The sequence below is a fragment of the Plectrocnemia conspersa genome, unplaced genomic scaffold (assembly GCF_051122295.1).
Source record: "Plectrocnemia conspersa isolate PC_06_02 unplaced genomic scaffold, ASM5112229v1 ptg000002l, whole genome shotgun sequence".
Classification (NCBI taxonomy): Eukaryota; Metazoa; Arthropoda; class Insecta; order Trichoptera; family Polycentropodidae; genus Plectrocnemia; species Plectrocnemia conspersa.
In genome coordinates, this window is record NW_028277166.1 from 24,412,501 (window position 1) to 24,427,239 (window position 14,739).

At 33.5% G+C, this 14,739-nt stretch overlaps 1 protein-coding gene across 2 annotated transcripts in view; it reads right to left on the reverse strand.

Moving 5' to 3' along the window:
- Positions 1-14,504, reverse strand: part of sgg (glycogen synthase kinase 3 beta homolog shaggy) — a 70,620-nt gene extending 56,116 nt beyond the window's left edge. For both annotated transcript variants that reach the window (XM_088205942.1, XM_088205939.1), the window contains exon 1: positions 14,256-14,504. In XM_088205942.1, the coding sequence (XP_088062068.1) occupies positions 14,256-14,340 (85 nt within the window). In that variant the 5' untranslated portion in view covers positions 14,341-14,504. The remainder of the gene's footprint in view (positions 1-14,255) is intronic.
- Positions 14,505-14,739: the final 235 nt, after the last annotated feature.

Consider the following 14,739-nt stretch of genomic DNA (forward strand, 5'->3'; position numbering starts at 1 on the left):
ACTTCTCCATGTGAAAGTTTTAATAATTATTTATGATTTGCAATTGAACTTTTCTTTTAGGAAAATGCGGAAAAATAAATATGTAATAAATCAAGTAAAACAATATATCTATAATTGATATCTGGTTAACCATAAACATTAAACATATCTTTCCCACACAAAAGGTTAAAATAGTTCAAGCGTCTAATGAAATTCAGTCACCGGATTGAAGTGTTTATCGAGTTAGAAATTTACGGAAATTGTGACTATCGTAGTCTCTTCAAGAAAGTGAGTGGCGCGCCGTCATCGGAAGGAAGGAAGGTAGGTGGCCCAAAAATAACATCACAGACCTGCGTGAATCGGCGACAACCGGTTAACACAGAGGGGGTAAGGTTGAGATCGATACGCGAGAAATCTCCGTCCCTTCTAGTGCCAATTAGGCGAACGAAGGTGATTCGAAAGGGAGTTTGCTTATCGTATCCGGAGGCGACCGGAACTAGCTCTAGCGTAAAAAAGAAAACTATTTTCTTATCGTCAACGTCTAAATGCGAGTGTACCCTTGAACGGTTGTGATCCTAACCTTGCTTGCAGTAATTATCAAGCTTCTTGGAAATATCTTATCTAATTAATCGTGTGCTGTAAACTGTGCCACGTTCAGGGTTTCCGATGTATCTGCATGTCCCGTGTCATCAATTTGGATAGACAATATTGACGATCGAATTAAGTACGATTGTTATCTAGACAGTACGTATTTTTGTGTTAATGGGACATGGTGTTGTAGACACCATGGTCCCATTAACACAAAAATTCAAATAAAGTATGTTTTCACTAGTAGAAATATATATCTACCCGTGAAAATTTTCATAATGATTTTACTGAAAGTGAAAATATATTTTTACTGGTAATACACATTCACTGTAACATAAACAATGCAACCTTGACACAAAATATGATTTTGGATAAAGACATGGGAGGACCACAATTATTAAGGTGTTGTAATAATATACAAATCAGATACTAATTATTGCGGTCACAAATTAAAACTAAAACAAAAATATAGCTGGCATGTTGCTGATAAATGTCCAAAATCTTTTTTCAGAGTAAGGGTTCCAAAAATAATATCGGCTTGAAAGTTTCAAAATGTTTCGAAAGTCATAAACGATTATACTATAATGGAGTTTTACGAATAATCATGTGTATAACACGGTGGTTTCCATTATAATTTTAAATATCATTTTCAGATCATTCTAAAAATGTTAGTTGATATCGAAGTAGAAGCAAAAAGTAATGGTTAATTAAAATAGTGTTCAAATAGTTATAAAAATAGTGCGTTACATATACCACTCCATTTATAAAGATTCTGCAATTGTTCAAGTACAAATTGTTCATACATTTTAAAAGAAACTGAATTCCACACTAGATATATTAATGTTTGTTATATTTCTCACACTAGTCCTTCCAAAAATATATCAGTTAAAAATAAAATTAAAACAAATACATATGTATGTATATTTAATAGTTGCTTTTTGCTCCTCTGCCTGGAGCGTGCGGCAGCTCGCTCTTATCTCTCTCTCGTCACGTAGCACGCGAGTGAGCGAAAGGGAGAAGATCTCACCGCACGCGCCCGACATACATTTGCATTAGTACGTAAGCATTGCAAAAAAAATTAGATCCCCAAGTACACGCTCCCTATCTACCATGTTATCGGTGAGTCTACTGTTTAATTGTTATAACTTTTTTATGGTACAAACGTATAATTCTTTTGACCGTGAATTTAAGTATTTTTATACAAATTATTTAAATGAAAAAAAACATTTGTCACTATATATACTACATGAATTCTAGATGAATCTAAAATATACACCACGATAACAGGTTGAAATAAAAGCCTGATTTTGGAGAAGCCTTTTATATGTCAGTTATTTTTAATCATATAATAAATAATCGTTATTGAATAACCCTGTATAAATCAAACTGATTAAAATAGCATAACATAACATAAAAAATAATCGCAACCTTAGCGAGGACACTCAGAAGCCATACTGCTCGCTTCCTAAATGCAGTATCGATCCGTTACTAATTACTAAACGCATTTCAGCCTTTTATATTTTATAGAAAGAGCGTACCTGAGCCGAAAGCCGCTGAAAACTGGATTGCTTCACGCCCGCGGGAAGAGAGACAAAAGGAGCGCTTGTTATCCGACTCTAGGTCCTACAAGCAGTACGTGCTCTTTTGTCCACGCTCGCAGACATCAGATATTTCAGAGTGCAAGGACACCTTTTCATCAACCTGCACACGGCAATAATAATTGACGATAAACGCCGACGGTCGTGTCGATTCAATAATCGTCAACAACTTCAAGCGCTAAGCATAAAGCACGTGCCATCGGTGTACGGTATAATTCTTATTTTGCGACCCGAGAGAATCGCGAGTGTTGCATGATGCACGCGATTCGAGTACAGTTTTCACTTTCGCGGCTGAAAACAATGGAACACGGCTCTGAAAGAGCGAACGTCCTTTGTTAGAAGATTGATTGGTCGTTTCGTCGCACACTCTCCAAAAAGAAACATCAAATGGTACGAAAATAGCGACCGAAATCGATAGAAGCGAATGCAAAAAGGATGCTAATGCCGTAAAATAGAGAAAGGTATTATTCTATTATATTTTCTACAACAACGAACACCTCATAAAAGGTGTTCATGTTTTTATTATGAAGTACAAAGAAAACACAAAAAAAAGTTAAATATTAATTCTATGAGATATGCATGTGTACAAGTTTTTTTGTTGTCTCCGTTTCATTACTAATTCATCGATTTAATAATGCATAAGTGTACTATGAACCCAATTTTATCTAGCTTTTCGTTTAGACACGACAATGAAAAATGCAACGCGATTTCGCTCCGGATAACGAAAACACAATGGGAATGCAGAGGGACCACAATGCGCAAGTGTCCGTATTGTACGCATAAGTAGCATTCGAAAAGGTTAAACTTTGGAGTGTTAAGGTCAGAGGCGTATCCTACGTGTTTCAACAATATATATGATCTGAACGCACACAATGCGATATATTTATTTATATATTTTCATAGCGATTATGTGGTAAGCTAGTCGGCTTAATGATTTCTTGAATGTTATCGTGATATATTAAAATTATTTATAGACTCGAAAGTGTGTTACAAGCGTTCTTATCAATTCTTTGGCGTGTGGCCATTTACCTGGTTAACTAGTTTAATTATCTAAATTAAATTATTGCATCATAAGTTTTAATGTATAGTTTAAAATGTCAGCTCTTCCTGTTATTTCTATCAATTTTGAATATTTTTTAAGTGCATAAAATAACCGAAAGTCCTCTATATTTATTTACTTAGTAAAATATTACATAATTAAATTTAATTATAAATATTTATGACCAGTCCAATCACTATTAAAATAATACACCCATACCTTGATTTGCGCGGTTTCGCTTTAACGCGATCAAGAAAATGCAATTAACCATTTTTGTGCCGCAGTATTCTTATATGGTTAGTAATAAATGTTGCGTGTTTTTCAAGCCCAAAAAATGGTAATGGTAATAATTATATTTTACTCCCATAATATTACATAAGTCTCCATTTGAGAATAATAAAGTGTTTGCATATTGACACATGTTTTGCAAATTGACGATTTTTTGGTTATTATGATAATTGTTATGCCAATCCTAATGTCATATGTGAATTAATAAATTATATATTTAGTGTGATTTTGAACCATAATATTTTTTCTAATGCTCAAGAGATGTCTCTCAATATTAAAAAAAAAATTTTAGTTTGCGACAAAACTATGAGTAGACACCCGCGTTCTAGCGGCATTTATGTCATTCATATACGGAAACCGTCGTCCTCACGGCATGTAAACGGTTAAATTCTGGATCTATAAGATTATTTATATATATTTTTAAAATAATTTTGATAGAAACTGTTGTCAATTCGATTTTTTAGGAAATCAAGATAGACATTCTGATACTAATCTCTATTTTTGCATGCATTTTTGCAGTTTCACTAAATCAAAACACTGCAGTGGTCGATTCAAACGCGACTTTTAATCATATGTAAATGTAACATGCACGTAGCAAGTCACTTTAAGTTCATCCCAGCTTTGGTATATCACTATTCAATAAATATGTTAAAGCTGGCAAAATTCGCATGAAGACAAACTGACCAACAACGAAAAATATTACTATAAAAAAATCATTTCAATATTTATCCGTGAGACCAGGAAAATCAATGAAAACATAATCTGATTATTGATCATTATCTATTTATAGCTCATTTCGGTTTTTCAGACACGATCGTATATAAAAGCCATTTATAGATAAGAACATCTAAATTTTAGTTATTCGCGTTCTACGGTTAGATTGTGGCCTGAAAAAAGCGATTGTCACGACAATGGAAAACCGTCTCTGCATCGCCTCGCTTTGACGCTCATTATTCAGAATTTTGGTTCAAAGTGCTAAAGTGTGCAAAAGTGGGCAACCGGAGCGGCGCCCCACTGGCGCCGAATTGGGTCAATGCGACGCATCGCGGCCCTGTGTGTGCGTCGCGAGCGGTAACACACAAACGCAATCGATGCGAAATAAATCGCACGAATCTACTAAAGGCAGACGCCCACGCGGGAAAACTCTGCAGAGAAGTCGCCACACTCTGGCGGCGAACTCGGCAGTTTCGGGAGATTGCGCGCCGCTTCCCTTTTCCGAGAGAAGAGATACCCAATCGGTCAAATCACGCAAACCGGTTGTTAGTAGAACGTCGACCGGTCTGACAGTGTGGATAACCGCGTATTTTTAGCCAACGTATCGACCAACTTCGCTTAGAGATCTTCAGAAAATAGGAGTCCTGGAAAAATCGATTTTTCTTACTTGGAACACCGCAGCAAGATCGTCTGCCTCTTTTCGACAGCTTAGGTGACCACAGAGATATCAGAGAATCAAAACAATAAACGATTCTTCTTTAGTCCAAAAGATCAAACAAAATTAAATGGACACAGCCTTGGTCATAATAATGGGGCACCCCTTAAAATGGCGTGTAACTTTAAAAGTGCATAGTCTGATCAAAATATTTTAGCAGGTAGATTTAACCGTAATTTTAAAAACTAATCTATTTCTTCGCATACGGTGAGAAGAAGGCTCAATGATCTAGTACTCGGAAGTTGTACCGTGGCTTTCAAAAATAAATAAATCTCGAAGGTAAGAGTGGGCCCGAAAACACCGAGATTGAACATCTGAAAACTAGGCGAGTCATTTGGTCCGTTGAATCCAACTTTGAGACAATTTTAAACTAATATTGGTTACCATATAAAATATTAAAAACTAAATCTAAAGTAATATTTTTTTTAAATAATCATACTATTTTTATAGCATGATTATTTTAAGAAATTAAGAAAAGAAAATATAGGTTTTTGGGACCATATGCAGCTAATTGCGTAGTACCCAAAGTCAAATATAGTGGCGGAAGCGTTATTTTGCAAATCCAAAATTGAGCTGCGAGAAAAATTGCAGTTTAGAATAGAGAAAATTATCTCCCCCCCCTGCAAGTCATTAGTTGAGTGTACCAAAGAGGGCTGCAGCTGTAATTAAAGCTAAGGGTGGGTCTACTAAATATTAAAAATAAGCTTAAAATAAACACTTTAAACAACCTCGATCAGTTTTTTATTTATATTTTTACGATTTTTTAAGATTTAACACATTTATTGGGGTGCCCTATTAATATGGCCAAGCAAGTAAGTATGTTTACATCTTTTATATTTTCCTAATTTATAAACGATACAACTATTTTATTGGTTCGTAATTTTCAGGTCAGAATTTATATTAAAAATTCAGAATATAAGCGGTCAGAATTAATAAAAAGTCAAGTGTGCTCTCCGCGGCCGCTCTTTGTTATTCCCGCTTCGCAAGGGACGTCATATGGAGTGAGACAGGTGAGGGTATTATCTCCCCCCCTCCCCTTCAAATCGAATTTTGGTCAATAGGAGAGCGCAAAAACAATTATCACTTCTCAGAAGTCAAAAATTCCCGTCAAAAGCAATAAAATCGTGTCAACGCGGTCGCAGTGGGGAATGCTCGGTAACGAGCGTGGTAATGCTCGGTAAAATCATAATTCTATGTATGTATGTATTAACATTATGAAGCATGTAATTGTAGTGGCAACACAAGCGCGTGGCTCGTGTTCGCCGACGAAATCCGAGGTAACCGACGAAAACTGAGACAATTTTTTTGCAGAAAAAATCGACGATAACCGAAGTCAACTAAAACCGAAGTACCACTGTACTATGAATCTCAATGAAATCGAAATATTATAAAAACGACCTCTCACCCTCCCCCTCCGAAAAAAGCTGAAATGACGTCCCAGCGCTTCGTTCGTCGCTCTGAATACTTTCGCGTCCTACATATGATTAAATAGATTCGTTGTGAGTTATTCATGGAGTGTTCAATGTTCTTACCAACACTCGCTCGCACCTAACCTGTCCAACAATTTTGATGCGAGCGAGATATTTTATAAAATATTTATTGCCCATTTATACTTATAAATGTTATATTTGTATTATTTTAATTCACATAATGAACGTCCTATATTTTTATTCCGACCAAATTTAAATCCTGACCATTTAATTTGTCGCCTATTTTTTATTTTAGTGTTATTAGCAATGTTTACAACCAATTCACCTACCAACTGATAACCGAGCCTAACGCTCGAAAATAAGATTGTTTCTGTTTATTATCGTATTAGTGCTTGAGACGAGAATGATATTCGTTTTAAAAGAACGCTTCTCGTTCCAACGAATGTTTGCCAACGATTATATGGGTTGTTTTTGTTTTCCATAAATTTGAGTATCTTGGTTGTCTTATATGAAAAGCCTGCTTAAACACACAACAGTATCTCGAATTAGAAACCAGTACATTTGTTCTCTAAAACACCCACATACTGATATTGCCTCACATATTTAAATAGTTAATAATATAAAAGAAATAAAATAAAACTAATTTATCAATTGATAACTTATAAACATATGTACCCCCACGTGTAATTAAAATAGCAAAGTATAAATATGGCAAAAATATTTACAAACAACCAATCAAACACAATGAAATCTAATAAATAAATGAAATAGCTGCCTGAGTGTCACTAGCACTAAACTGTGAACGAATTAATTAAATTTTGTTAAATTATTTTTCTATGTGAGGAATTCGTGTGGGCTTTTTTACCGATCGCCGTACATTTTAGCCACACATACAAATGGCCCACTTATGTCAAACAATAAATGAACTATTTCTATAGCTCTAGATACGTTTCTGTCTCGCAAGCCTAAATATGCACATATAACGGGTAAATAGAGTAAAATTCAGGGGAAAACAACACCAATGGCGTAACTATGAATAGATTAAACTAAATCTAATTTGAACAAATCCGAAAATAATTGATACGTAACATATTTTATTATACTATTTATTAAAAACATATAATTTACCACTATTCCTCAAAAACTAAATATACATTGTTAAAATTCTCATTGCGCAGCCTAGCTTATCATATCATCATTTCCTTTAAATATTATTTTTCTCCCTTTAAAATGTTATAAACGACTTAAAATTAAACATTATTCGTATATATATATAAAAGAGATAAAAAATCGACACTAACAATTGTGAAAGTCCACAGCTGCATAACATTTGCTTATAAATTTGAAGATTTTCTGGAATTTCGGCAATTACATAGTGTTTTTTATAATTATTTTCTGACTCCCATAAATAACACAAGGATAATAAGATAAATTTTGCTATACAAAAATGGCACAATTAGCTGTAGATACATTGAAAATACATTTTTAGAGTAGCAATATTCACTTAGAAAGTATAATTAAAGACCGGGCGAATATATTCCGTATTTGAGATATACTACTAACATTGAAAATATTTAACAGTCAAGGAAGTTTAAAAATTAGACTCAATTGGTTGATTACTTTTTGTGTTAAGTGTGAACTTGTCAAGTAAATTTGATTCTTATGCAGTTGTCACAAAGCATGTACCAAACCGAGACCAATGCAACATAAAAAAACTGACAGGTGTAATAGGTTGATGTTTAAAACAAACCATCTCTTTAACGGTGTCTAGTTTAAATGTAAATGAAAGATTTATTTAACTAATATTATTTTGTCCTATATTTGTCACTAAAACATATTTATAGCAAACAATATTTATAAAAATTATATAAGAAAATCAATCATGATCTACATTTTAGCATAGAATATAATAAGAAACTTAAAGACCATTAATAATATTATTGATAAATAAAGATAAAATATATTTAAACACGTGTTGTGACAACCTTGATTTAATAGATAAAACAGCTATCTATTAAAATTCCAATATAAAAAATGGTCGATTTATAAAGGTTAACTAACAAACATTCTTTAAATACGTATAAAATCAGTTTCCTGATAATTGGCATACAACGATTATGGAATCCTCTGTTTTAGTGTGACATTGATAAAAATTATGTAACATTAACCACGACATTATGTCACATATACAGTTAAACACACAATCGTTACAATTACGCATCGGAGTATTATATCGTTGGATTCCAATATCGTGAAAGAAACGAAGTATCATTATCAAAAATCGATCGAAATATATTTTAAATGATGTGAAACTAGAACTTGATAATACACTCGGCATCGGTCGTTAAATGGAAATACAATTCCTTTATACCTTCCACTAATTGGATATTAATATTATAAATTATAATGTTGAATAAATGTGATTAGTAGAAGGCCTGAGAATGAACATAAATCAGATTAAAATAGGATGTTAATATAATAATCAAAGTTATTTTAGTCATTAAGCGTAACTTTTTATGACGGCACATAAAACAATTCCAGTTATAACCACAATATTTGCTACGGTGGCACGTGCGTTTGTAATAACGTCAGACTTTGCGTAGTTGCTAAGTAATATGACTGAGAGTACAAGATCCAATAACAGAAACAGAACACATCGACATATGAAGGTGCAATTCCAAAAAATCTCATTGATGTATTCTTGATTATGATCAAAATCAATGTGTATTTCTAAAAACAATATAAATAAATTCAATCTGTATATTTTTAGGCATACAATTAATGATTTTTATATCAAAATCAACACATAATTCTGAACGAAAGAGATTGAATTTCTAAAACATAAATATAAAATTAACAGTGAAACTTGATGGGTTAAAAATATATCTCAAAATGAGGATCGTCATTCATTTTGAGAACTAATTGTTGCATTTGTATACGTCTTTCTAGTGAATAAGACATTGAAACGAAGGTTAAGTTGGATTTTTAATGCTATTCACATGACTATTTCAAAAAAGTCTCAGTAAGATTAATATTGAGTCATTAGAGTGTAACATAAGACGTAATGCAAATGAAGAACTTTTAATGTACAAATTACTTGGCAAAATGAACATTTAGTTTATATTCATGCGTCAAAATTTACTATTCTTGATTTTGAACATAAGATTTATACGCAAAAGTGAGTCTGTGTAACATGATTTATGAAAACATGTGAGAATAGTAATTTAGAGGATATCAGATTCAAATACATTTATGTAATTGTGAAAATAAAAAAAATTGTTTCATCTAGTTGAAAAAAAACCATTTAAAATGTACATAGAATAATAATTTAGAACATTTATTTGGTAAAAATAGCAATACAATATAATTATGAACGAAGTGATGGGAAATGATCCAATTTATGTGACTTAAAAGGCAAATTCAGAGTGGAACTTGACATGATTATGGAATAGACACGCTACTTCAAATATACACCACCCTGATTCTAAAACTGTACGTTTTTAGTTTTTAAAGAACATAGTCCAAGAATACGTTCTAAGTATTATTTTTACATTGATTGAAAGTTAGTTTTATGAAATTAAACTATTTCTCATTTCTCAGGATTTAAATCAAGTTCAAAAAGGTGCATATACAACATCACAAAGATGGGCCACCAAAGCAGTAGACAAAATCGCAACGCAGATCATGTTCTGCTCCTCAGAATCTTGTAGAAACGTTTAATTTCATAAGCATATCTACAAGAAATGTGTATGTTACTAAACTGCGAGCACTCAAGACATAACCCACTGAAACTCAGTGAGTAATTTCAAAGTGCTTCTACGATTTGGATATAAATTCAAAAAATTCAAAAGGAAAATGTCTATAATTTTTCGAACATATCTTCAAATAATACGGATTGTTTTATTCCATTTTACTAGTATGCCACACATTTCGCTCCACAAAACCCAGTATCCTCAACGACTTATTAGAAAAATTGACCATGTAACAAAATGTCAACATTGATTGTAGACTTTTCCTTGTTAAGAGAAATTTAGCAAGAGTAGCTTTCTAGAAAATGTTACAAGACAAGTATCAATGCAGAACAGTAAACGATTTACTGAAGACCGTCAAGAATTCAAAGCATTTTGTAGAAATTAGGAATTAGTAATTGCAGTGGACTTGCGGTTACAATGAGTTATCGACGATAAATTTGTTAATTAAGATTTATTAAGAGCTTAAATTTGTATATATTTTATGTGTATTCAGTTCAAAAAAAAAATATAATTTCTTGAGTGCATACAAAAAAATTGGTGGCAGTAGAATCTGTAGGTTTATACTTATAAATCCGGACTATATGAAAGATTCGGTTTAAGCAAGACAATAATTGATAACGGAAGTTGAAAAGAAAGACAATTACAGAATTTTACAATTGTTTGAAATGTCCAAAACCGTTCCAAGTAATCTGCAAATCCATTAGAATTAATCGTTGAACCACAATAAGAAATGCCATATTAAACATCAATGTTATTTGTGATTCAATTACACGTTTAAAATTAACATACTACTAGAAATGTTTCGGATTACTTATTATGGATCTTTCATTTGCCATAATCTAGCTATTGTGTGAAGATGACTTCTGCTTGTGAACAAAAACCATGACATTTTATAGTTTCCAATATTTGTACACACCTGAGAATGAGTTAATTTAACGTATTTTTCCATAATTATTTTTGTTGTAATTTATTTATTACTATTTTATATTGCATTTATAGTAAATTATAGAAAAAATAAGTGATTCTAAACGTTTTATTGCTTTGATTTATTTTAACGCTTTCCAGTTATTAAATTTCTTTAATTTATTTTACGTATTTTTTATATATGGCTTTTGTGGATATTTTTTGTTATGAATTATTTTCTATAGAAATCATTTACATTAACCGTTTTCGTGCCACAGTATCTTTCGAAGTACGCGACACCAATGCAAGCTATTTTTAGAATTCAAATTTGAACAACAAAACTATATTCAATTAATTTTTGCTTTATTAGCAAATTAACATTTTTATACAAAGTATAAAATACATAAATTTTATAAAATATAAACCAGCAATAATAAAGGTTTTCGGTATTTTTTTAATATTATCATCTAACGCGTGAAATTTGGTCGAGAAGTATCATTATTACAAAGGCGCAAACCGGATAGACACCCCTACTAACTGACTACATTTTAGTCTTTGAGAAACAAAAATAGTTAAGTTATACACCAATTATTATTAAAAGTTATGTTTCATATATCAGAGACGCAAGTGGCTAGTGGTAAACCTGGCGACGTTGAAAAGAAGCACATTAATTTTATCCATTTTTAAGACAAGTGTATTCAAGAGGTAATAATTGTAAAGGATTTTTCCATAGATTGCTTTATATACCTAAATAGTCTTGTTATATTATTTCGTAACGTAAGTAAGATTCTGTAAATGGCCCGCATGTGGTTGGTTCTTAGCATTAATGTCACGTAGAGACCGAACCCCGTGGCATTAGAACGATTAAATTAATGTTAAAATAAATATAATGTTGTTTATTTTTCATTTCTTCAGGTATATATGTAAACATATAACTATCTGGGGCACGTCAAAACAATGAATGATCGACCACCGTACATGTACGACGATACCGCTCAAAGGATTAAAACAGTGGTCAAGTCAGATTTTTAGTACTATTCACATAGCTATTGCCAAAATTGTCTCAGTCATGTTAATAGAGGGGTATCATATCACTTGGTGCAAATAAAAAGTTTTTATTGTACACTACTGGTCAAAAGTTTAACACTAGATTTACGAGCATAAACCCATCAATTTGATGGATGTCATTAAAAATAGCTATATAGTGAACAGAGTTAATATATTTGCATTGTTCAATTATAAAAAGTTGTAAAAAAACACTGACTGATTCAAAATAAAACAGAAACCCATCAATTTAACGGGTGCCGTAAATCTAGTGTTAAAAAAAATTATTTTTGTTGACAATATTCTTTACATAAATTGGATAAATTATAAAAAAACAACATAATATGAAAGATAAAATACCTAATTATCAATAAACTTAATATTACAATTTAATATAGTATTTGAAACAAAAAACCCAATTTAATTGCCCTTTCATCAAAAAAATTGGATAACACGGCTTTAACTATTCTGGCATTCTAATAACTAAATTTTTCAATGTAGTGGTTGGTATATTAGCCTACTCACTCTGTAGTCGTTCCTATAAGGTTTTTTGTGAATTTAGTGAGTGCTGGCGAATTTTATGATCAAGCTCAATTTGATTTAAATATGGCGATTGGGATGACCAAATCATATTTTTTAATATTCAGTCTTCTTCTATTATTTGTAGAAACTCCCTTCACAATGCAAGAAGTATTTGGGATTGTTATCCTATTGGAAAATAAAACCTGGCCTATTTTAACGTCTGCCCATAGGTGGCACTTGCTCTTCTAAAATTGGTTTAAAATATGTTTTTTTAAATTCCATCTAATATTACGAGGTTTTCAACAACAGTTCTTCAGATTGTGATTTGTTTTAATGCAAGTAAATAAATGTGCATAGAAACTAAGTTGAGCCCTCGCTACTGCATGTTAAACAGCTGGACCAGAATAGTCGAGTTTAAAAAAACATATGCCTTAATATTATTATGGCAAATACAGAAAATAGTATATTCTTTAATTCGGTAATAATATTTTTCTGACTATGAACATCGTTGCAGGTTTTAGTTTTAAGCTTTTGAACGGTAGTGTACATATGAAAGTTTTACTCGGATATTAGTGGTCAAATTGAATTACTCTATACATACGCAATTTTTTGTTTATTAGTTATAAATCACTTGACGATTCAAAAACCACTGATTGTAAAATCAATCAAATTATGTTTACGAATTACCCATTAGCGTCAATTAACAATTTATTCATCAATAACAATTTATCAATTAGAAATGTATTGTTTACGAAATTTCCTCTAAAACTATGTCAATTCTGCAAGATAATTTTTGAATGCAATATCTAAAATTGAAGAATATGTTGCTGTTTAATTAACAATTTTGATTTCTTGCAAATGCTCTATAAAAATCAATTAGCGGTTTTACGCTGACAAGGATTCCATGAGTAAGTAAAAATTGTTTACGAGTAAAATTTTTGTTCGTCATACACTGCAACGGGAAAACCACTAACGTCATTTATGCCATATCCTTAAACCTCGGTTTATCAGTCTGCGGGATACTAAATTTATGTCTGGTTTGGTTTAAAATCAATAATCGTTCAAAGTGGTTAACTGTCATTTTGACTCCAGTATGTAGGAATATATAAAAAAAAAAACCCAGAAATTTGGTAAGGATTATGAATTGAAAGAATGCAGTGCAGCGAGAGACTTCAATATAAATCTGATATAGGAGAATTAGTTATGTAATTATAAATATGTTTTTGTTTTAAAATTTATAATATGCAAAAGTCGAATTTTGTTTGATAAAAAGCTAAATAACAATCGATGGTACATAACGTCAAAATGGACGTCGGGACAAGTTTGTTAAATGTCATTAAATTTGAAATTGTCACTACATAAAGACGCCAAGATGGACGTCGGGGTAAGGTTTGTACGTGAAAATGAAAATGGACGTCGGGTCAAGAGTGTAAATGTCAAAATGTAAAATTCGAAGAATAGCCGCAACACGAGGCGAGGGGCGGGGGGGTCACAAAGAATAGCATAGACGTCAAGCCGTCCGACATCGCCCCGCGAGGGGGCGACTGTCAGGTCGGCGTAAAAATGACACGAGGCGCGAAGAGAGGCGGGGAGCGGAGGGGGGCACTCCTCGCTCGTATTAACCTCTCTTCGGCGGCTGCGAACGCGGGCGGGGGGCGACTGGGGGGACGGAGGCCTACTCACCGGAGAACTTGAGTCCGCCGAGGGGCGGGTTGGGCGGCGGCTTGCTGCCCTCCGCGAAGGACGTGGTGCGCGGGCGGCCGCTCATGTCTTTTGTCGCATGCGATCCCTCACGAGTCACGAGGCGACGTCGCGCTAGCGCTCTCGGCGGGCGCTCGGGGCTCCTCGGGCGCGGGGCGGGGCGGTGCGCAGCTCGCGGCCGCCGCGGCCCGCACCAGACATCGACCCGCTCGGCAAAGCTCGGCCGAACTCGCCCCGACTCGGCTACAACGCCGCGACGTCGCCGCCCCCTCCGCGCGTCCCGCGCGCCCCTCGCCTCCGAGCTTCCGAGCCGAATCGATCATCGATGATTATTGCGTTGCGGCACAACCGCCCATCCTGCAACCTCCCAAATACTTTTCCATCTATCTTACCTGTCGAATTCGATTTTTCGACCGATCTTCGAAACGTTTCATAATATATATTCATTTACGCGTTCGGTATTACC